Raw genomic sequence first — 23,980 nt, forward strand, 5'->3', positions numbered from 1 at the left:
GTTTTATTTATTATTTTTCAAAAGAACTGTATGCAGTGCTATATCTTCTTTTAGATATGTGGTGAAAATAATAGTTCATTCTTATATAAGCAGGCTCTCAATGAAAATTTTGGATCGGACACGTATGGCCACACAATTCAAGACCATAGTGAGTGCAATTTTGACCTAATCAGAGCTAGAAAGAGAAAAACGCAAGTAAAGTGTCTTGCCAAGGATACGAGCTGTTCTTCTGAAATTCGTTCACTTACCATTTAAACTATTCAATATCATTAACCTATTAACAGTATATTAACAGTATAATAAATAACTTTGCTAAAATTACAGGAGCTTTAACTGTAATAATTGACTAAAATATAAAAGCTATATTTACAGAAACTATCTACAAAGGTCTACCTTTACCTGCCTATATTCCCAACACTAGCATTGTTTTTATCAACTATGATATGACAATTCACACAGACTATATTTATATTTTTTTAAACAATTTTTTATATAAAAAAACTATATCTATAGCCATAAATTAAAATTCAGTTAAACCTGAATCGCATAGTATTAATATTTAAAACTTGACTTATAAAATAATTGTTTTTCAGAATAAACATAATACAGTTAAACACAACTACCGGTGGTAATTCAATGTAAAGTGTGATATAATTTTAAAATCTTTTACACTATCTATTTAAGTTCATATCATATTTAAATTTTTTATAGTTTTTTTTTTAATAGAAATATGTGCTACTGTATTATCGTAAGTCATTTCATTTACATATTTAAAACCTATACATTTTAAAACGTTAAAAAAGTAGATTTTAAAATGCTTTACAATCAATAAAAACTACTAAAAAATTAAACTGGATTGAAGAGAAAAACCTCTCTTGTTCCATTCTGAAAACTGTTTAAGCACCAGACATCTGTATGGGAGTCATTAGAACTTTAGTCATTATGTTATGATACTTATATTGTAATGATACTTATATTGTAATGACAAATGTTAACTAACAAGCGAGGTAGAATTGGCATTCTTGAACCACCATGTTATTATTGTTAAAGTGTATTTATAAAGGTCTGTCTACACTATTAAACTAGTTTTACAAAAAAAGTGTGATGTGCCTAAATATGTTAATGATATGATGTCATCATGTCCATATATGGGCACACCACATTTGTTGTCACATAAAATTATATATAAAATAATGTAGACAGGGCTTTATGAATATTTACTTGTACATTACCAGATTATACTAATATTAAATAATTGATTTTATTCACATTATCACATATTCACATTATTTCCTGAAATTTTTATTACATTAAGTTAAAATTGGATAAATTAAAAAAAATATTCTGGCAATGCTATTGTGTCAGTAGATTTAAACCTCGGTACCGCCCTCGTCTGATGCTTGTGATATTCTATCTAGATGTGCTTCTAAGTTCACTTTTTTAATTCTTGTTGCGGCTGTCGCTCTGTTGTCTGGCTTATCTAAGTTCAAACTACTAACTCTAACATTTTTACTGATGTTCATTTCAAATTCAATTTTATTATCTGATTTATCAGTTCCTGCAATATCTCTATTTGTTACTTTTGTTTCTACTTTCTGGTCTAGCAACTGGCGGCGACGCTTCCTGCGAATTAAAAAACCGACAATGACCATAGAGATGATGAACAACACAGCTATTGCTATAAAGATGGCTGCGATTATATTAGTACTATGATACGGCGTTTCTAATTGGTCAATATTGAGTGAAAATCCTCGCATGTTGGTTCCATCTTGCGATGTGGTTCCGGCAACACCATTTGTGCCTCGTTTGTTGATTGATGACATGACAGAGCGACGGAAACGTGGCGCATCATCTGAGGGACCTATTGTATAAATAACTTGCATGTACCACTGATGGCCAGACATTACCTAAGAAAAGACAATCATATCAGTTTATCACAATTGAAATCATATTAATTTACAACCAGTGTTTAGAGACAATTTCGTAGAAAGCATTGTATAGATCTAATTACATTAAACCAGGAGAAATACCTTATATGGTTCTATGATTTTGCAACCAATGTTGTGTAAACTGAAACTTACCCTATAGAGAGGATCAACAACCATTGTGAATCCATCCACTCCTGGCATTTGATTCACAAGGGTATAATCTTTGTTATATTCAGCAAATTCAGCTAAAAATGGTATATCTTGGAAATTTGATACTGTAGCATCAGGATCACCACGGTCCTATAAAATAAAAAATAAATTTATAAGAATAAAAAATGATAACCATTTACCACGTGAGGCTAGATAATGTGCATCCACCATGATTAATTGTTTGTTTTGTATGTCTATTGTCTCTATGGAAACTTGTGTTGTGTATTTATCAAATACTGATATAGGTACGTTCCGATTTGATAATATTGATAATCAAGCCAGAGTAACTCTCACTTCAGACCTCTTTTATATCAATATCAATCAATATATTGATATTGATAGAACTCTTCTGTACCACTTGTGGAAAATATTGTGTTTTTGACTATTAAAACTTACCAGTACTAAGAAGCGATTCATAAGGTTAGGAGATTCTTGCATACAACCAAATTGTGGTCCATTGTGATATACCTCGCCTGTAGGATCATAGTTGGGTACATATCCATCTTTACCAGTGCATAAGAATAGCTTCTCAATCTGTAATCTATATGCAGTGTCAAGGTTTTGATCTGGATTCCATAAAACACGTCCAAATATTGTTTGACCTGAAAAACATGGCAAAAATATTGATAAATTTAAAACATTTGCTGTAATTAATGTCTGTTTAATATCATAAGCAGATCCATTTGGCAGCGGGGTAGAGCAGCTACAGACAGGGCACATTACAGGCTGGTTTTCCATTATGCATCATTCTTGAGCCTAGAGTGTTGCACAAATTTTGGTATGTTTACAAAAAGCGTAGCGTGCAATAGTACTCCCATCGTGAAAATAGGAGGCAATAATGCACGGCAATCTTTGAAATGGCAGGAACACACTTTTAACATTCTGATTGTACCTTTAGAAAATGATCCTTGGTAGTCCATCTCCTGTAGGGACATCAAATCCTGATTAGGATCCATCAGGAATACTTTCTCATTATTCATCAAATGGAATTCAGTATTGAGGGAATATACAACTGGAACTGGTCTATTTGTCTGCTGGAATGCTATGGGTACTACAAATCTGGTACAAAAAATAAATAAAGTGCTTTGGTAAGTACAGTGTGATTATTTTCTTGATTGCCAACATACAGAGAAAAAACTTGTACAACATCAATTGCATAACAATATTAATGTAAACTTATAATATGTATGCATCAGGAAGATGATCATGTTATATGAAAGAAGGAAAAACAAATAATAATAATAAGGTATTCTTTTTTAAATTTAATAATAAGGCGTAATATAATGCTTTCAAATATTACTTACTTTTCTGGTTGATGCGCTGTACAAATTAAAGGAGAATTGTCTTCAGATTTATAAGATTGTGTTGGTGTCACAGTACATGGCATCAACTCAATGATATAATCACCAGAGAAATCCTAATAACAAAACAGAGTGCTCAAGTTACTTAATTTTGCATTACATTGTCTATTTCATGAGATTCCTACAGTCTATACAGGTAGAAAGTTCACTCATTGACTACCAGCACCATTGTTCATAGACTACCAACACTGCTGTTGGTTTGGGTAATTTTCATCAAACGTATCTATATACTAGAAACAAAGGGCAGAGAACTCTCCCAAAAATTTACTTCAAAAACGTTTAAAAAAACCCAAATACGATTGTGTGTACTATTGTAGAAAACAGGATAGAGTTTCTTAGGATATTATAGTACACAACCAAATGTTCCCATAGCTGTTAAAACATACATTTCCTTTTAATCAGTTTTGTAAACCAAAAAATATGTAATACTGTATATATAGTATGGATATTAAATTACAATTATTTTACCTTGAGATTAAAAGAACTAGTGGCACTCCAAAGTTGTTCAGGTGCATCAAACGTGTTCTCACTCCAAAGCAATTCAAGCTCAAACTTCATACCAACAGCTAGTGGTGACAGAACGCGTGATTTGTATTCTGGCAAGGTGTGGTGGTTCATTACAAACTGACCTGAAGATAAAATAAATGATAACTTAATTCCAAATGAATGTAACAAAAATAAAATACATGGATTTAACTGTTTGTAACCTGCTTTATTTCAAAAGACACTTTTAGACAGCTTACTCATTTCTAACCTCTCATCAGTCAACTATTCTTTAAAGGCCAGATCATGCTTTGCCATTTACCAGGTTAAGTTGGTTTCATGGGCCAATTATCTCTATCTCTGGCAGGTAGATCTCTAACTTACTTGGGTTAATAACTAAGGGTGAACAGACACTAAAACTGTATGGTACTGGTATGGTTTAATTCTTTTAAGCCGATTGGTTTAAAATACAATCAGCTCAATTATAATTGATTTTTTAGATATGCTACACAATATTACCTCTGAATTTTGGTGTTGTTTTAAAATCTATTACTAAGTTTCCTTTGTCTCCAATTCGAATTCTGATAATTTGTAGTCTTCCTGTTATAACACTATCAGTTTCCAGACCTGTACGCCACAGAATTGAACTATAAAAGATAAAAAAGATAACAAATTATTTCAAGAAGTCTCGTTGTAGGAGAGTTTGTGGTTTTCCTGTATTGGGAGAGCCAATTATACTCTTTAGTTTAGCATAACAACAGATCAAATATGAAAACTTTTTTTAATTTATGAGGGATGAGGGGTGACAACTACCTTTGAAGGTAAAAAAAGGGGCTTTTTAGAAAATATTTATGAAGAACTCTATACTCCCATTCACCACCCAATTTCTCAATATCCTTAACCCACCTCTGGTATTTGTGAAAAATAATAAAATCAAAATTACCTGTAAAAGAAGGAGAACTCCATTTCTGTTTTATGGTCAAGAGAGGCCCAGCCAGTTGGTGCCATGACGTATATGTAAGACACATACATTGGTACTGTCACAGTCAAATAACTTTTATCCATATCCCGCACTTGGAAATCGGTTGTAACAGCGCCCCCACACAAGTCCACAAGTTCTGTCATGTGATAATATGCATCAAAACTCCATGTGCAACTTTTCAAGTTCAGATGCCGGTATAGGTTTATTGTCTTCTCCTCTCGAATGTTGGGATCAAATTGGTAAGGGAAGTCGTAGCCTGGTCCGTATTTTAACATTTTATAATCGAGCGGTCCAAGGAAACTATAGTCTTGTAGTCCAGCTGCCATGCTATTTAACATGTTGGAGCAGATGTGCTGACTGCGGTACACTGGTTCTGTTAGAAGCAGCCGGATGTTATGAATTGGAATCGTTGAGAGTAGTGGAAGCATTCCATCCTCATGCGGAATATCAATGTGGATGTGTATCGAGTTGGGGTGATCCACGTCTTCAGGTTCAACATATTTCAAATCAGCTATAAACGACTGCGCTTTGAATCCACGCACATCACCAGATGTCACTGGTGTATGGCACACGCTATTCTCTCCACTTATTTCTACAATACCACTGCGAAGAGGAACTCCGGCCCTACCATTTTTATCGTACGGTTGAGCTACACACCGGACGTGGAACCTTCGACTGAAGTATACACTATCCAATACCTTGGTATTCGGGCTGGTGAATGGTGTATGATCTACGATACGCTCAAAAGGTGGTCTTGAACCGTCCACGTCTGTTGGCATGGCAACCTCCCAATGGTATGCGATGTTTGAAATGTTGATGTTTGAATTCTTGCACATGCTTTGAGTCAGAGTGTATTCTGGGTAATGAGGATCGCAAGACTGTACACAAAACAAAGTAAATATAAATTGTAATTACAATTTAAATATAAACAAATATTTCCAAAACATTCAGATATCTATACTCATTATCTATATTCATTATATACCAAACAAAATGTAATAGTTTTAGCAGCATGTAAAAATACATATAGATAAAAATAAAAAAATATGAAACTTTGAGATTTCATATTTTACCCAACAGGAAACTTATACTACTTTTATAGCAACAAAACTGGTACATGCTAGAATGTAAAAAAAAATTTGGTTTGAAATGAAAAACTATGTAAGTTATTATTATAGAATTCCTATGAAGACCATGTAAGCAACCAACACCTATTTTATCATGCTTGAAAAAAAACAACCGAGTACATTACAATAAAAGCAATGTGAACAATCACAATGAATATGCAAACAGTGAGAATAATTATTAATCCCCAAGAAAGAGTACTTACTTTGCCTTAAAGTTATTGTAAAGCCATAAAGACAAAAGTGCAACAAATTTATACACTGAATGCATATTAAATTGCATAGGGTAATAGGCCTAAATACAATAAATAAAGAGATTTCAGTTTAACATAATTAATGTTACCTACCGTAACACATATTATGGGATATCCTGCAGATGGGTTCTTTTCAATTCCTTCTGCAACATTACCATAGTCCATTAAAGACACAACCTACAGTAAAATAATAATATTGTATTAGTTCACTCCTTTGGAGAACAAAGGAACACATGAAAAGATTCGACCATATAAAACAACATTTACAAAAAATATACAATTGAAATAGAAGAAAAGATACTGAGAGGATTGGTTGAAACTTAAAATAAAAAGAAACTAAGTACAGTTGAAGTAAAACCACATAAATGTAGGGAAGATACCATATATCAGGTTAGGTTAGGAATCAATTGAGTATTTTGAATGACTGAACAGTTAAGAAACAGGCGACAAAAATCATAGCCATTTCATTGGTATGCATATAATTATTTCTTAATGATGAAATATAAAATGACTATTGAATCCTTTCCATGATGACATGAACAGTATTTCAATACTTGAAGTATGTAGGACCAGGGAAGAGTCCCTGGTAGGACTATGTCTTGATCTTGTTACTTACAACAGGTGCAGCAGGCAGTATGGTACTGCCAGCAGCCTCATCATCTATGATGGTCACAGTAGCAGTGGTGACAAGTCCTAGCAGTGCATTGACTGGGTCCTCTGGGCCTAGGATGATGCTGAACGTTTCATGCCATTCAATGTCTTCATTGTGTAAAACTTCTACTTGGAGATCAATTGAACTAACACCTACAAAGAAAAATAGAACCGTTTGTATTAAGAGTGGTTCATAGGTATGTTCACATAAACAAAGTCTTTTGGAGTGGAATACAGGATTTTAATTAAATACAGAACACTGGGATAGGGTAGCCCAGCATTTACCCTCAAACCATAACTGCACATGTCAGATTATGCAAAAGCGAGACTAAAAATATTGTACTGCATACCTAAAACAGAGGATCTTAAACCAGAATACCTTAGACTGTTAATATGACCAATGATTATGCTGGGTGAGGTTCCCATTTTATTTTACTATCAATTAATACTGTACATACCTGGTTTAAAATGAAGAAGTTTAGAGTAAGCATTGTAGTCTAGTCCTGACTGAGCTGAACCATCCCGAGTGCTACACCGTACACGTGATGAGCCAGTTTGATCTCCTGTACGAACAACTGTTATAGTCACGAATGAAACTTCATCGCTGTTTATAGGCTCACGTACGCTGTATGCCATTCTTTTGAATTGGACAGTTGGAGCTAAAATACGAGATTTAAAAAACAAAATGCAACATATATTAATATGTTTTTAAACCTAAATGAGGCAATTCAATCTTAAAATTAATTTAAATTTTAAATGTAAATGCTAGGTTTAATGTATTGAATTTCCACAATTTACCTTTTTCCTGCATTGCACAATTTTGATAATTTCAACTTCAATATTTAAAACTGTATACATTAAATTATTGAAAGAATCTCATTAAGTTTAAGAAAGAAATAGTTAACCTGCCAGTGGCAGATTTTGAAATAAGGGTGAGCCATGACATTGAAAATTGTAAAAACTAGAGCGAAGCGAGCGTACCATCTAGGTCGTGCCCACAGATGGTTCTCGAATACACAGTAATTTCAGCGTTAAAAAACTGGCGATTTCAAATGTACAATAATGCAGGACAATAATATATGTCGTTTACAGGAACGATTAAATAGACACTGTGATTTATGTACTCAACTAAAATTAGCACACTAGGAATTACTTCCGAAAGAGAAACTTGTCACAAAATGAGACCAATTGTTTAAGTCAAATTTAAACAAACTTAATTTGTGTTTTGTATGTAACATTATGGTTGGAGGATGGGGAAGAGGATAGGTGCAAAGAGGAACATTTTTTAAATATATTCTTTATTTTGTAACGAAATATTAATTAACATGTTTTACAAATAATATACCACTAAACACAGTAAAACATTGCGATGTAATACTTTGTTGAAACTATCACCGTCGTAGTCGATTGAAATAGTACAGTACATGTAACGATACACTACGACGTATGTTTATATATAATGTTAAACAATTTGTGAAAACCACCTCTATTCGGGGCAAATCATAAATTCGATTTAATCGGTAATAAATATTAAATTACGGCGACTGAAAACGCTAGCTCATTATCCGTTTAAAAAAAATTATATCCAACCTCTGCAGCACAGATTGAAAAAAAAAATGGATCGAATTTCTGTTATGAGTATACAGTACTTTCCTTTACGACGCCTGAGGGAATAGACACTTGTGGAACGACACAGAGATTGGAATGTTCCATTCATCGCAAATCAATACATTTGTATAAACGTATATTAAATCTATCAAAATAGTATTTTTTTTAAGAAAATCGGCCTGTCTTCAACATTATGATACTGTACTCGAGCTGTTCAACCGGTTTTCAGCTATTAAAAACAATTATCGTAGGAGGAGATAGGAAAATGCGAAGCCTCCTCGCATTTTTGTGGCGGGTATTTTTCAAGATGGACATCCATTAGACAGTGTATACCACGATCGGAAAACACCCCTATTTGGGGCAAATCGTTGAACCTAAATTCGTTTTAATTGTCAATAACTAATTATCGAACTCAATTTAATTAGTAAACAGGGTTACATCAGGTGGTTAAAATCAGTACCGAAAGTACGAACCAACTTTATATACCATCGAGTAAACATTCTAGAAATAACGCGCGATTTACCGAATTTTGCCCTTACGTAAAAATATATAAAGATGATCATCTCAGGTGCCTCAAACCTCAACCAACCTGGAATTCGCCTATCACCTGTGTGTATTATTGGGTATATTATGTCACCAGCATTTGTATGTCAATTGTTAATACAAAACTGTAGTATATTAGTACATACCATCTTCTTTATCACTGATAGTAATCGTAGAAACTTTTGTTTTGCCAATTTTCGCATTACAAAACTCATTGCCTAATGCTGCCGTCAACTTCACTTGAAACACTTCATCTGCCTCGTAAGTTCCATCCTCGACGATGTCAATGCTACAGTTTTTAACTTTCTCTCCTGGCATAAACACAATTCTTGAATCATCTATGTTACGCCTTTCCTCAAAATCCATCATGACCTGGGCTGAACGCTGACGTGTGAAGCAGATTACGGACGACTCGTATGATAGGTCACCTGATCGAATGATTGGCACATGAGCAATTCCAGATTTTTCCTCAACTGTAAGCTTTGACATCATGAACTGCATTGTTGGAACTAAGAGTAAAATAATAACAAAATATTTAAAATGAAAGACCAATTTAGTTTAGTTATTAAAAATTAAAATAAAAAATCCATCATTCTAGCTGAATATATGATTTGGATTTACATAAATTATATATATTGTAGACAGTTTGCTGTCCTTGCATTTCTGTAGATGACAAATTGCCTGATTTACATGAGTTCAATTTATGCAAATTACTATGTTACTAAATTTATTAGATCTTATGCAAATTAGTTATCAAATCCTTTATGTAAATTACCTACTGCATAAACTATAAATAAAAATTACATAATGTATAATTTTTGTAACAGTACATCAGTATTTATAGCTACTTACTGTCATTTTCAGTGTCAGTAATGACAACAGTTGTCTCTGATGGCACTGATATGATAGATCCTGAGGCTGACGCCAGGTGAACAATGAATGTTTCATTGCCTTCAACTTGAGGACTGGCTGAATCATCCATCAAAGTTATCAAACAAGTCTAAAGACAAAATGAAATGAAATAAAAATTCATTTAGTATGTATACTATTTTATTTGTTTTGTTTAAACATAATATTTTCAAAATAATTTTGGTTATTGATTATGTTCTCTTTTCATTTCATAGTTGGGAAATGTTTGTATCATTGAGAAATTTTCTCCATGCATATTTTGTGTTCTTGGCCTGCTCCATTTTTGGTAGGGGTGTTTTAGAATAATATAAACTGCAGATAATGTCTCACAAAACTGATTTCATTAAACTTTTGTGAACGTATGTTGTTGTTGGCAACAATAAATTTAAAAAATGTATAATGGACACAAAGGTTGTCTGTATCAATTTCTTGATTTCAATGCGAAAATAAAAAAAAAATTGAATTGATCACCTCCTTACCTCAACAGTTTGTTGTGGCTGAAAGGTAATCTGACTTGAGCTTGGAACATAATCTTCACCAGGCCTAGCTGAAGGTGGGTCAGACATCCTAGTAGCACACCACACAATAGATATGTGGGACAGGTCTGATCCGTGTCGTACAACTTCTAATTGCACTGTACCGGAATTCTCATTGAATACATATTTATTGGAACTAAATGTAATCGTGGATACTGAAATAAAAAACAGTAAATATTTAAATAAAGAAATAATAAACATATCTGTTGAGAGTCTTCACAAGTCGTGGACAAATGAGGCTAGATTGAACGAATATGTTTATACAAACTCCTTTTAAGTAAAATATGATAATTACCATCATTTGGTCCTTGTATGACAATTGTTGTTTTAGCTTGCTTTCCAATTTGTGTCATCAGAGATGGTTCAGTAAGAACAAGCTCAAATTCCTCCTCTTCCTCATAAACAGAATCATCAACAATCTATACAATTAACATTTATTGTTAAGTTGTGTTCAATAAAAACAAATGTACAGTATGTTGCAATAATATCATTGTCGTGCAATAGACTAATCTAATAGTAATCAATTCACACACAAAATTAACATACGATAAGTGAAAAGAATTTTACTTCCAACACAAAAAGTTTCCAAAATCGTTCTAAAACTTGGCAGTGGCGCAGTGTGTTGAACGTTGGACTAAGATCGTGGGTTTGAATCCAATGCTCGTTGCATTGCTTGTATCCTTATTTTAGACACTGTACATTTGCCTCTCTCCACCCAGGTGTACAAATGGGTACCTGGTATAAGGTCAAGGCACACCTTGGCGCTGACTACTAGCATTTTAATAGGAGTATCTTTCCATATGTGTTTGATCCAGAAATGATCGGGGTAATAATATGTCCAGCACTTTGAAGTTTATAAACCCAGGATATTATTAATTATTATTATTTACCTGAACATCACATGATGCTTTACTGACACCTTGTGGGAAGACAACCATGTCATGAAGACCCACGCCTCTTGTGATATAGTCTGAGCCTGTTTCTAAACCAATCAGTGAGCTACCTCTAGCTGTCTTTGGCACACTCAAACAAACAGCAGTAACTGTTGCTGAATTATCACCTGGCAACAATAAACAACAATGGCAACAATAAACAACAACATAAACATAAGGATTCAAATTATTATATTTTTTTAAATGTTCGTTTTGTTAAATCCCAAATAAATACAATTAATTCAATTTACCTTTCCTGATAACTGGTGCTGAGAAGAAACCAACATCCTCATTAATGCGATACTCAGTGGCTTCAAATTCAATACTTGGTTCTGAAATTATATAAATTACAATAATAGATAATAGGTACTTGCAGTAGAACAATTGAAGAACTAACTTGTTAATTGTTGAGAATATTAAATATTATGACTTTTGATAGTAAACAGTTCAGTTCAGTCTCCTAACCCCTGATAGTTGAGGCACCACTGCTGATTTTTGGACAATCCTCCTCCATCGATCTCTGTCCTCTGTAGCTCATTGCGAGTCAACAAAGGTCAAAACTGTCCATTCCAATATTAGTAAACATTCTTCTCATAAATATTTTATTTGATTAACATACTGTTATGTAATACACAGTTTTGCAATGAATTTGTTTGGAATAATCCAGGAAGTTAATAGATGGTTGTTAACTTGACAATGGTTAACTCTATTTTTCCATAATTAAATTAAAAATAAATTAGTAAAGTCTAAATATTTCCATAAAGTTAAATTCGAAAATAAGAAAAGAAAAAACAATAGCTATATGATATTTGAAACAGTACATATATACTATACATAATATTATAGGAGATTACTTTATGAAAATGTTTTACTTTACTGTGTGCAAAATAACTTTAAATTTAAAACTTACTATCATCAGAATCATCAATAACAACCACAGCATGTGATCGTGGGCCTAGCAGTGAATAATCTGGCATCTTTAGCTCAACAATAAAACTCTCTGGTCCTTCATATACCAAGTCATCTACGATCGTAATACTACATGTCTTGGTTGTTTCACGCTCCTCAAACTGAATCTGCAAAATTACAATTTTAAAATAAAAATTGTACTTGTATCAATAATGTTTGTTCTGGAAATGCACAAATGCTGGGTGAACATCAAATAAAAATCTATATATAAATTTCTGTAAGGGCAAATTTCGGTACATTCGCTATTGTACCATCTGTACAGTATTTAAAATTGCTTGAAATTAGACATTTACATAAGTATTATAAATGCTCTTTAACATCTACACTATCAAACTAGTTTGACAAAAAAAGTGTGATATCCCCAAATATGGTAATGATAATCCCAAATATGCTAGTGACATCATCATGTCATATATGGGCACATTTTCATCACAAAGTTTGATAGTGTAGACAGTGCTTTAGTGTCTTACCTGACTGGCATATTCCCTGTAATCATTTTTACCAGGTCCAGCTCCCAATAGAGAAGTTGCTGTGGCCTGTTTAGTACCACACAGCACAACAGCATACTAAATTAAACAAAACAAATATATTTTTTATACTAATTTCATTAATTCATCTTACAGCAGGTTGGTCTTCTCTAAGTATTATGGAATGTACAGTAAATAAGTACTACAGAAATTTAGCCCAACATCAGACATACAGAAATGGAGATACATATAAAATATAAAACAATATTAACAAAAATGTATGGAAAACACCACTAGAACAGAGTCATAGTTTTTCATGTAGGCCGCAATAAACACATTTTTCTGTGAAGACACTTAACTGTAAATTGAAAAAAATAAATAAATAAAAAAGTAAATGCATACCTGGTTAAGATTGCCTGACCGTTTGACCTTCAAATCAATAGTAGTGACCTTCTCGGAGACATTATACTGCTCATGTTCAAACTGTAAAATCGGCCACTGAATACGGAACACATTACCGGTCACAATATTCGGCATACTATCAGCCAGGTCAAAGATGAAACTGTCGCTACTCACATCCGTGACACCAGATGACAAAACATATTTGATTAAACCATTTGCAATATCCTCTGTTAATAAAGATACAATGACTTAATAAACATTTTAACATACATAGTCAATTTTAATAAATCTATAATCTAGGTGTTTAGGATCTTCTGCACTTCAACCAGAATTACCTATTGATAGTTAGACACATGTATTATTGTCAGTTTAGTCATTAACTTTCAGTCAGGCATCACAGTCTCTATAGCTTACTAGGCTAGAAAGCGTTCAAGTCCTGAGAAGACCGACACTCAACTGGAGCTAACTGCAGTGCATTCGCTTGAACTCTAGTTAGCGACGAAGACATCGACCATACTTTGGGACTGGCATAAACACTCCCATTCTTTTCTTTCAGTTGTTTTACTGACAATTACACTAGTGTATATACGGGCAAATATAAGTGAATATGTGTTAGTGTATTGGCCTACCTATGTTTCAATAAGGTTATAGGTAGCCATGTGGTGGTTGATTAGGAACTAAAATGCCTACCTTGAGTGAATGTGGCAATACGAATATCTCCATGTGCACTTGACAACAAGTAGCCATGTGCTGGCTGTGTTGTTATTGTGTACACCAGCTGCTTGTCTGGTGTGTCATTGTCCATAGCCTGCAGGTTTGTATCTGTTATCAGTCCAACTGCCTACAAATTTATAAATGATAATATTAGTGCATGTGATTATGTTTCTGTTGCTACATATCAATTGAATGTATTTATCTCATGTCATTTTTCGTTCTTAAAGGAATTCTCTTCTCTTAATTCTTTAACAATTCAAAACACTCACCTTATAATAGTGTTAATCTTAATGTTTTGAAATACCTAACCAATACTGAATTACCATTTTCAAACAAGAGACTAGCAGTAAAAGTGATGGTATATATTAGGCCTAACTATAGCCTAGATCATTAGGCCAGAGACTGGAATACCCTTCCATACTCCACAACTGCAACCATTATTTCTAAAACCTTTCTGATTCTTAATTTTGACTAGCTCCCTCTCCTAAACCTCTATCCACACATTGAGTGATATTCCAGTTGGAGTTTTTTAATTACATAATGACGATCAAGATTTTTTCTCCTCTGTATACTGGATACATGCTTGAAATACATGCAACTTTACTATAATTATTTTTTGGGTTTGTTCAGGATACACAACTGAAGAAACACAGACATGTGAATAATAAAGTAATAGAACTCTATCACTGGAGTTCATCAGAAGGGCAGAAGTGAGTGAGTTTTAAGGATATATTTACCTTGTCATCAATGTACTGGAGGAATGAAAGACCAACATTTCGGGTAAGACGTGGTGTGTTATCATCAACAGGAGCCACACTTATATCAAACACTTGCGCAATATCCGTAGATTCCAGATTTCCAGCTACTTCTACCAGGAACAATTGGTTTGTGCCATCAGTAATTGTGAATGAAAAACTATCAGTCAGCGTGTTTGAGCCATCATGGATGTAACTGATACGGCTCTCGTAGATGTCATCCATGGAGAAGACGGTAACGGCTGAATAACTCTGTTCATCTTGCGTAAACTGTATTGCACCGTTTTGTGGGATTTGTCTAACGGTAAATGTTATATCAGTTGGCTGTAAAAAGGAAAAGATATTTAGTTGAAACAAGATTAAAAACATCATGCACAAAACAAATAAAAAAGTAAATACACATAAAAGAAAGTCTTAGGTCAATGGTTGATGAAAAAGAAAATGATGTTAGTAACCTATGGGTTTGAGACCTGTCTTTGCCATATTGCTTGTATCCTTTAGGAATATGCTTTGCCTCACCCTTCGGATGGGACATAAACTTGATACACTATTCAAAAAAAGTAGAGAATCGTCTCTCTGCACTGGTAATCTTGTTGTCATGTAGAGGGTCTAATTTGAATTTTTAAATAAATAAATACATCTACAATTTTTAAACAACAAAATACAGTACCACTATATTATATCTTACCTCTGTGTCTAAATCAATTGCTTTTAGTTCAAACTCGGTGATTGTTTTTCGAATTCCTTCTTGGACACGCATCCCCATGTTGCTAAGCAGCGGGAGTGAGTCATCAACTGGAGTGATTGTGATGTAGAAAGACAATGTAATCTATAAAAACACAATTATTTATTAATTTAGTTTCAATCAATAATTAAGCACTTTATATTGATCTATCTTAAGACATATTCATGTCTTCTCATTTACTCTTTTAATTCCCATAATAACAGATAATTTTAATAGAGTGAATGTTTGGTGTTAAGGAGTACCTAAAATAGGCCTAATATTGAAACTGTCTGGTAGTCAGGGGCATAAAAACAATGGGAGCTCAGGGGTTTGGTTCGAGAGGCAGTGTACAAAGTATGTTTAGGCCAGCTGCATGCAACCATTCCAGTAGAAATCTTAGCTTAAAACACACGAGAATGCCGATGGTAATAAAAAGAGTTGAATGAAAATATCAAACTCCAGAGAAAAAGGGGATTATTAAGGTAATGGTGAACCGTATAGGTTATTGAACCTTCTAATTAGTATTATACACAGAATTGAAGAGCTGCAATTAAAATCTGCCAGCCTACTCAATTATTATATATATCATTATTTAATTTGATCTTAAGGGGTTCCAAGAAGACTTAAAAGATAACCATTTTAGTAATAAAGTGACATTAATTGCTGTAGTTTTCCCAATGGTGACACTCATTCATAAATTAAATTAAAAACCCAGACATATTGAACTATCAATGTATATCCTTGACTGTGGTATATCTGAAGTAACAGGCAAAATGTTTTTTTTTTTACCATTCAGAAGTAATCTTAAATTTTGATTGATTTAGTGAAATTCAATTAGTGAAAAATGAAAACTGCCTAAATGCCTGTAATTGTTATTAAATATTTAATTTAATTAAATTGAAATTAAATTTGATAAGACTGATCACCAGTAAAAATAAAAACCTGTTTATAAGGTGATATTCTGAAAATACATGAATGTTTGTTTATCCCCATCAACTCTTGGTAAATCAAACATCCGTAATCTGCCAAAGTGCTATAAATGACAAATGAAAATATGTTTACCTCATTTGTTCCATCACTTAATGTAAAAATAAAACTATCCATATGGATTTCTTCAGGGCTGGTATGCACGTACAACACACCCTGTTCAGCAAGGTTAGCCTGGGTGAATGAGATGATTGGAACACCAGGAATACTTGTGAATTCCAGCTGGCCTAGCGTAGGCCCATTTGATATGAAATAGGTCAACTCTCCTGGAGAGCTGTCCCTGTCAGTGGCTGATAGGACACTAGTGGTGATTAGTTTTTGGGATCCTTCAACGACTGTAATACCTTTATTGGTAAGAACCTTTGGTGGTATGTGATCCCCTGAATCAAGAAAAAAAAGGTGCATATATAGAATTATTACAGAATAAAAGTAAAAACATACACAATTCATTAATGTTAATACCTCCTACAAACCTGTAGATATCATTTCATACATTATGATCAAGATTGAGGCAGTTGAGAGGGGAAATGTTTTGAGATAGGAAAGCATCACTTACGATAGACATCAATTCGGAAGGATTCATCAATCAACTCATTTCCATCCTCATCGGCAACGTTGAATTTAAAGACTACTAAACCAGATGGCTCAGACGCATCATGACTATACTTAATATATCCTGAAAGGCAAAATGTTTATATATGATCTAATTAAATAAAAATTGCTTAAAAAACTAAAGCTCTGTCTACACTATCAAACTTTATGTGACTAAAAAAATGTAATGTGCCAAGACATGACATGATGATGTCATAATAAAACCATATTAGGGCATATCTCTACCATATTTGAATAAGCATTAGATATCCTTTTAGAGATTGCATATATGGAAAAATGATTATTAAAATGATAATGACTTTTGTTTATGATAATGTTGAGGCTATTAATCAAGGAGAGGATGATAATGTAAATAAGACAAGGATGACGATGTTATGATGATAATGTTGCTGGTATTAATGAAGGCAAGGATGATGATAATGGTGAAGACAATGACAATGGGGTAGATGATTTTGATGTACTGTACTACAACTAGTACTGTTCATGGTGACGATGAAGACAATGACAATGGTGGTAATGATTTTGATGTACTGTACTACAACTAGTACTGTTCATGGTGACGATGAAGACAATGACAATGGTGGTAATGATTTTGATGTACTGTACTACAACTAGTACTGTTCATGGTGACGATGAAGACAATGACAATGGTGGTAATGATATTGATGTACTGTACTACAACTAGTACTGTTCATGGTGACGATGAAGACAATGACAATGGTGGTAATGATATTGATGTACTGTACTACAACTAGTACTGTTCATGGTGACGATGGAGACAATGACAATGGTGGTAATGATTTTGATGTACTGTACTACAACTAGTACTGTTCATGGTGACGATGAAGACAATGACAATGGTGGTAATGATATTGATGTACTGTACTACAACTAGTACTGTTCATGGTGACGATGGAGACAATGACAATGGTGGTAATGATTTTGATGTACTGTACTACAACTAGTACTGTTCATGGTGACGATGAAGACAATGACAATGGTGGTAATGATATTGATGTACTGTACTACAACTAGTACTGTTCATGGTGACGATGGAGACAATGACAATGGTGGTAATGATATTGATGTACTGTACTACAACTAGTACTGTTCATGGTGACGATGGAGACAATGACAATGGTGGTAATGATTTTGATGTACTGTACTACAACTAGTACTGTTCATGGTGACGATGAAGACAATGACAATGGTGGTAATGATATTGATGTACTGTACTACAACTAGTACTGTTCATGGTGACGATGGAGACAATGACAATGGTGGTAATGATTTTGATGTACTGTACTACAACTAGTACTGTTCATGGTGACGATGAAGACAATGACAATGGTGGTAATGATATTGATGTACTGTACTACAACTAGTACTGTTCATGGTGACAATGAAGACAATGACAATGGTGGTAATGATATTGATGTACTGTACTACAACTAGTACTGTTCATGGTGACGATGGAGACAATGACAATGGTGGTAATGATTTTGATGTACTGTACTACAACTAGTACTGTTCATGGTGACAATGAAGACAATGACAATGGTGGTAATGATATTGATGTACTGTACTACAACTAGTACTGTTCATGGTGACGATGGAGACAATGACAATGGTGGTAATGATTTTGATGTACTGTACTACAACTAATACTGTTCATGGTGACAATGAAGACAATGACAATGGTGGTAATGATATTGATGTACTGTACTACAATTAGTACTGTTCATGGTGACGATGGAGACAATGACAATGGTGGTAATGATATTGATGTACTGTACTACAACTAGTACTGTTCATGGTGACGATGGAGACAATGACAATGGTGGTAATGATTTTGATGTACTGTACTACAACTAATACTGTTCATGGTGACGTTGAAGACAATGACAATGGTGGTAATGATTTTGATGTACTGTACTACAACTAATACTGTTCATGGTGACGATGGAGACAATGACAATGGTGGTAATGATATTGATGTACTGTACTACAACTAATACTGTTCATGGTGACGATGGAGACAATGACAATGGTGGTAATAATATTGATGTACTGTACTACAACTAGTACTGTTCATGGTGACGATGGAGACAATGACAATGGTGGTAATGATTTTGATGTACTGTACTACAACTAATACTGTTCATGGTGACGTTGAAGACAATGACAATGGTGGTAATGATTTTGATGTACTGTACTACAACTAGTACTGTTCATGGTGACGATGGAGACAATGACAATGGTGGTAATGATTTTGATGTACTGTACTACAACTAATACTGTTCATGGTGACAATGAAGACAATGACAATGGTGGTAATGATATTGATGTACTGTACTACAACTTGTACTGTTCATGGTGACGATGGAGACAATGACAATGGTGGTAATGATATTGATGTACTGTACTACAACTAGTACTGTTCATGGTGACGATGGAGACAATGACAATGGTGGTAATGATTTTGATGTACTGTACTACAACTTGTACTGTTCATGGTGACGATGGAGACAATGACAATGGTGGTAATGATATTGATGTACTGTACTACAACTAGTACTGTTCATGGTGACGATGGAGACAATGACAATGGTGGTAATGATATTGATGTACTGTACTACAACTTGTACTGTTCATGGTGACGATGGAGACAATGACAATGGTGGTAATGATTTTGATGTACTGTACTACAACTTGTACTGTTCATGGTGACGTTGAAGACAATGACAATGGTGGTAATAATGTTGATGTACTGTAAATACGGTTCATGGTGAAAATTATGTTGATATATTTTTACGATGTTTCTTTTGTATGTCAAGGCAATGATAAAAAGTACAAATGTAACATAGAAGTAGAGAAACAACAGATAGATATAAAACAAACCTACCTTCATCAATGTCAGACTGCTTGAAACTGTTCTTAATGCTATATATACTGATGTCTTGAACTAGTCCTTTTGTGACAAACTGTAGCTTGCCCATTTCAGGGTCTTTAGTGAGTGTAAAAAGTAATTTTTTATCATTTGAATCTACATCAGTAGCTCGTAGGATTTCACTGGTGATAAATGCAGATGTACCTAAACAAACCAACAAAACATATTATAACATCTTTGGTTGATATTAATTCGTTCTACTAAATGGTAAAGTGATATTTGATGATACTATACTACAGTCATCTTTTTATATACATTTTGAGAATTTTGTCTGTAATGTGCACTGTTTACAACTGTTTTACTCCACATCTGAAATTGAGGCACTGCCTCTTAAAAAAGCCTAGCCATCTTCTCCATACTGCGGATAGCACACTGTGCCTCCAAATTCACCACTGATTATTCCTATTCTAAGCTTACCAGTTTCAAGTCTAAGGCCATGATTAATGGTCAGTCTAGGTGTTTCATCATTTAACAGTCCAATTACAATGGTCACTTCACAAGTCACTGTAAAAAGGCCATCGGTCAATGACACAGAGAATGCGTCTGTCTGAAACTCACTGCTATCATGGACATATACGATTAGCTCACTCAAAACATCCTATGAAAACAAAAGAAATGTAAGAAGGCAAATATAATATAATAAGAGATATACACATAATAAGCTATAACAAAAACATTTAAAGTCTCTCGATAATTGCAGAATTTCAAATCTCATCTGCTTCTTAAGCTCTGTCTACAATATCAAACTAGTTTGAAAAAAAAAATGTGATGTGCCTAAATATAGGAGTGGTATGCTTAAATATGGTAGTGATATGATCATATATATATCATCATGTCCATATATGGGCACATCAAATTTATTTGTCACATAAAGTTTGATAGTGTAGACAAGGCTTTGATGTGTGACTGATTGATTTGGACAAAAAGGAACATCTGTATAATGCTGATTCACAAGATTTAAAAAAAATAGCACACTCTATGTTTGGATGTCTTGCATCCACTATGATCTAGCAACGCTTTAATATAATCTCTTAATGTTTTGGTTTTCACAGTCCTCTGATTAAGTGTAGATTAACAAGAAAGATCAGAAATGAGAATTCATAAAATTGAATTACATGAGCTAAATACCTAATAATTTCTACAACAAAGAATAAAGAAAACAAAGACAACTAACATCAAATGTAAACGAGTCTCCCAGCGTCAGAATCTTCCCTGTATGCATCATATCTTGTATATACGTCTTGCGTCTTAACATGCCATGTTCGGGTATCGCGATCACCGTGAATCGCAACTCATCATCGGGAGAGTCAATATCGGATGCAAAGAGTGTGGCATTAGTGATGGTAACACTATCACCTTCCTCAATTTGAAGTGGTTGAACGATGATCTCTGGTTCTTCATCATTTATCAACTATTCAGTAAAAAATACAATACAAAAAATAAATGATACTGTCATTTTTATATAACTTACAGAAGAGCCTACTGTAACGATTGGTTCTTGGCATGCTTTGAATGGCTCTACATCAAGCTCAAGTGTTCTTAAGAAACAATCATATATGTACTGTTGTGACAATAAAGATTTATTGCTGTGTATCTATGAATTTTACAGAAGTTTGTTTTTTATATAACAAATAGGTAGGTATAAGCTATTTGAACGCATAATTGGGTCAAGTTTGGGAGCATGGATTATGCCCAAGTACGGTAGCAACTTGATACATAGCCTATATTTATTCTGTTCTAACCTAAATAACCTTAAATTAAGTCTTCACAAAAGACAAATATGCACATGATGTATTGTGATAATTGGAGTTAGTTGTCAAATAATGTCATTAGACAGGATTTGAACTCAAGACTTGGGAGGTGGTATTTTTCTTTTAAATCTGTGTAAAATGCCTCTTGTACCTGAATTGAGATATTGAGTCTGTACAAAGGTGATCGATTCTCGCCATCAGTAACATAGAATAAAAAGCCATCAACTGTTGGTTCCATGCCTTTATGAATGCTCTGGACATAAAAGATTGAGTTATCCAACAAGTCCTGCACTGGGAATGATGTTATGGGAATTCCTGATTGAGATTTCTCTGAGCCTTGAGCTGTACATGTATGAAAAGTAATTTTAATTAAAATATGCAACAAAATTGAAGTTTATTATTTGAAGAAATCATAATAATAAATTTTAAAGGTATATGGAAGAAGCAAGAATTAAGTAACACAAATTAAGAGTATTTTTTGAGTGAGAAGTTTAATGAAATAGGTTGTCATGCGTGAGAGTGTTGGTGTCCATATTCGGCATAATGGCATTTGTATTTTCAGACAGGGATTAGGATGATATTTCATAAAAGCACCATTTTATCAATTTTAATTCAGATCAGAAAGATTTTCAAAGATTAACTTGAAATATTACTGACAATGACATACCGTAGGACAGAAAAGTAATTGATTACCTGGCTTGATGCTTTCAATATACCCAAATGTTGGTGGTGAATCAAGAACAATGACCAGTTGAGGAACTCTTGTATCGCCATCAGAAGCTGTGATCTCTTGGATTGAAATTGGTGCTCTACCTCCCTCAATCACAAGGATATCACTATGAACGGATGCAGAGGGTGGAAGGTCGTTGACTGGTGTAATAGTGGCAGTAAAGAACTGGTTACTGATGACATTGTTATTCACATCGCTTACATTGAAAGAAAAGATGTCATTGACAATTTGGTTACCAATCTCCCCTTCAGCTTTATATCTAGTGTAAAAAAAACAACACATTTATAATTCCTTCTGATTTTGTATACAGAAAATGTTAGATTAAGCCAGTGACTGTGAATTTCTGAGATCAGTATGATGTGATGGTAGAGTGGGGAATCGTCTTCCAGTGAACCATCTTCCGGTGTACAAATCATTGTCCTGCACTGGGCCCTCTGGGAGAAGGAAAGTCTTGAGCTGAAGAGGTCACACCAATATAAGGACAGAATAAATGTTGGACAATACAATGTATTACAGTCAATATATCATCCTCTTCATTTTAAAACTATAATAGATGGCTATTTCAAATAAATGAACTAAAAATTAACTACAAACCTAATGTTATAGGCATTAATATCTGCCTGACTGAAACGCATTCCAACTTGTATGTCCTCATATCCACCTGCCCGATTCTTTTTCTGAAGTTTTCCATAGCGTGGCGTTGATATCAAACGGAAGAAAATCTCCATGTCATTAGAATCGTCATCGTCGAATGAAAGCTCTGTCCTGGTCACACCAGCGAAGGAGTTTTCCTGCAGTAGTAAGACCAAGCTGGCATCAGGGCTAAGAGTAGGGCTCATGCTGTCCACTTGTACTATGGCAACATGCATGGATATGCGAGTGACATGTGCTCCGTCAGTGACAGCAATCTCAAAGCTGTCTTCATTGGAAGGGGTGCCATCATGGTTGTAGTGGAATGATTCACTTATTAGTTCGGTATGAGAAAATTCATCACCTATAATATTTGTAAAAGGAAATGTCTAAATGTTAGTTACAAAGCATCTGTTAAAAAAAAACCTTCATCATTCACATTTATAAATAACTGGCAACCATTTATGTTTCAAGTTAATACATTTGTGTTTTTAATGACTTACCCTCCTGTAAATAGACTCTTCCGTTTTTCACAATATCTCCATGTTTCGGTGCTACAACTAATGAATACACCAAGTTTGAAAGAGGGGTGTCCAAATCTTCCACACTTATAAGATCCTTGCGAATAGGTGTATGCTCTCCCATCCTAACACTGAGTACTGGATTTGGTACAGGAAATACTGGAGCAGCACTATTCTTTGGTACTACAGACACAATGAATGGCATAGGTGCAAGAGTATTGCCACCAGTAAACGTATCAGATACTGT

At 34.0% G+C, this 23,980-nt stretch overlaps 1 protein-coding gene across 1 annotated transcript in view; it reads right to left on the reverse strand.

Annotated features, from left to right (window-relative positions):
* Positions 1–232: 232 nt before the first annotated feature.
* Positions 233–23,980, reverse strand: part of LOC140052170 (extracellular matrix organizing protein FRAS1-like) — an 81,884-nt gene continuing 58,136 nt past the window's right edge. Inside the window, exons 32-63 of the mRNA XM_072097605.1 lie at positions 23,716–23,976; positions 23,177–23,576; positions 22,546–22,841; positions 22,004–22,194; positions 21,276–21,512; positions 20,519–20,699; positions 20,057–20,245; positions 17,096–17,215; positions 16,615–16,919; positions 15,517–15,657; positions 14,811–15,152; positions 14,050–14,200; positions 13,360–13,586; positions 12,961–13,056; positions 12,432–12,597; positions 11,773–11,853; positions 11,480–11,649; positions 10,885–11,008; positions 10,533–10,744; positions 9,997–10,144; positions 9,291–9,653; positions 7,452–7,652; positions 6,959–7,146; positions 6,436–6,519; positions 4,926–5,842; positions 4,502–4,629; positions 3,968–4,128; positions 3,443–3,555; positions 3,031–3,197; positions 2,535–2,740; positions 2,082–2,228; positions 233–1,907 (exon numbers count right to left, since the gene is read on the reverse strand). Of these exons, the coding sequence (XP_071953706.1) occupies positions 1,371–1,907; positions 2,082–2,228; positions 2,535–2,740; positions 3,031–3,197; positions 3,443–3,555; positions 3,968–4,128; positions 4,502–4,629; positions 4,926–5,842; positions 6,436–6,519; positions 6,959–7,146; positions 7,452–7,652; positions 9,291–9,653; positions 9,997–10,144; positions 10,533–10,744; positions 10,885–11,008; positions 11,480–11,649; positions 11,773–11,853; positions 12,432–12,597; positions 12,961–13,056; positions 13,360–13,586; positions 14,050–14,200; positions 14,811–15,152; positions 15,517–15,657; positions 16,615–16,919; positions 17,096–17,215; positions 20,057–20,245; positions 20,519–20,699; positions 21,276–21,512; positions 22,004–22,194; positions 22,546–22,841; positions 23,177–23,576; positions 23,716–23,976 (7,250 nt within the window). The 3' untranslated portion in view covers positions 233–1,370. The remainder of the gene's footprint in view (positions 1,908–2,081; positions 2,229–2,534; positions 2,741–3,030; positions 3,198–3,442; positions 3,556–3,967; positions 4,129–4,501; positions 4,630–4,925; positions 5,843–6,435; positions 6,520–6,958; positions 7,147–7,451; positions 7,653–9,290; positions 9,654–9,996; positions 10,145–10,532; positions 10,745–10,884; positions 11,009–11,479; positions 11,650–11,772; positions 11,854–12,431; positions 12,598–12,960; positions 13,057–13,359; positions 13,587–14,049; positions 14,201–14,810; positions 15,153–15,516; positions 15,658–16,614; positions 16,920–17,095; positions 17,216–20,056; positions 20,246–20,518; positions 20,700–21,275; positions 21,513–22,003; positions 22,195–22,545; positions 22,842–23,176; positions 23,577–23,715; positions 23,977–23,980) is intronic.

This window comes from Antedon mediterranea, chromosome 6 (assembly GCF_964355755.1).
Source record: "Antedon mediterranea chromosome 6, ecAntMedi1.1, whole genome shotgun sequence".
Lineage (NCBI taxonomy): Eukaryota > Metazoa > Echinodermata > Crinoidea > Comatulida > Antedonidae > Antedon > Antedon mediterranea.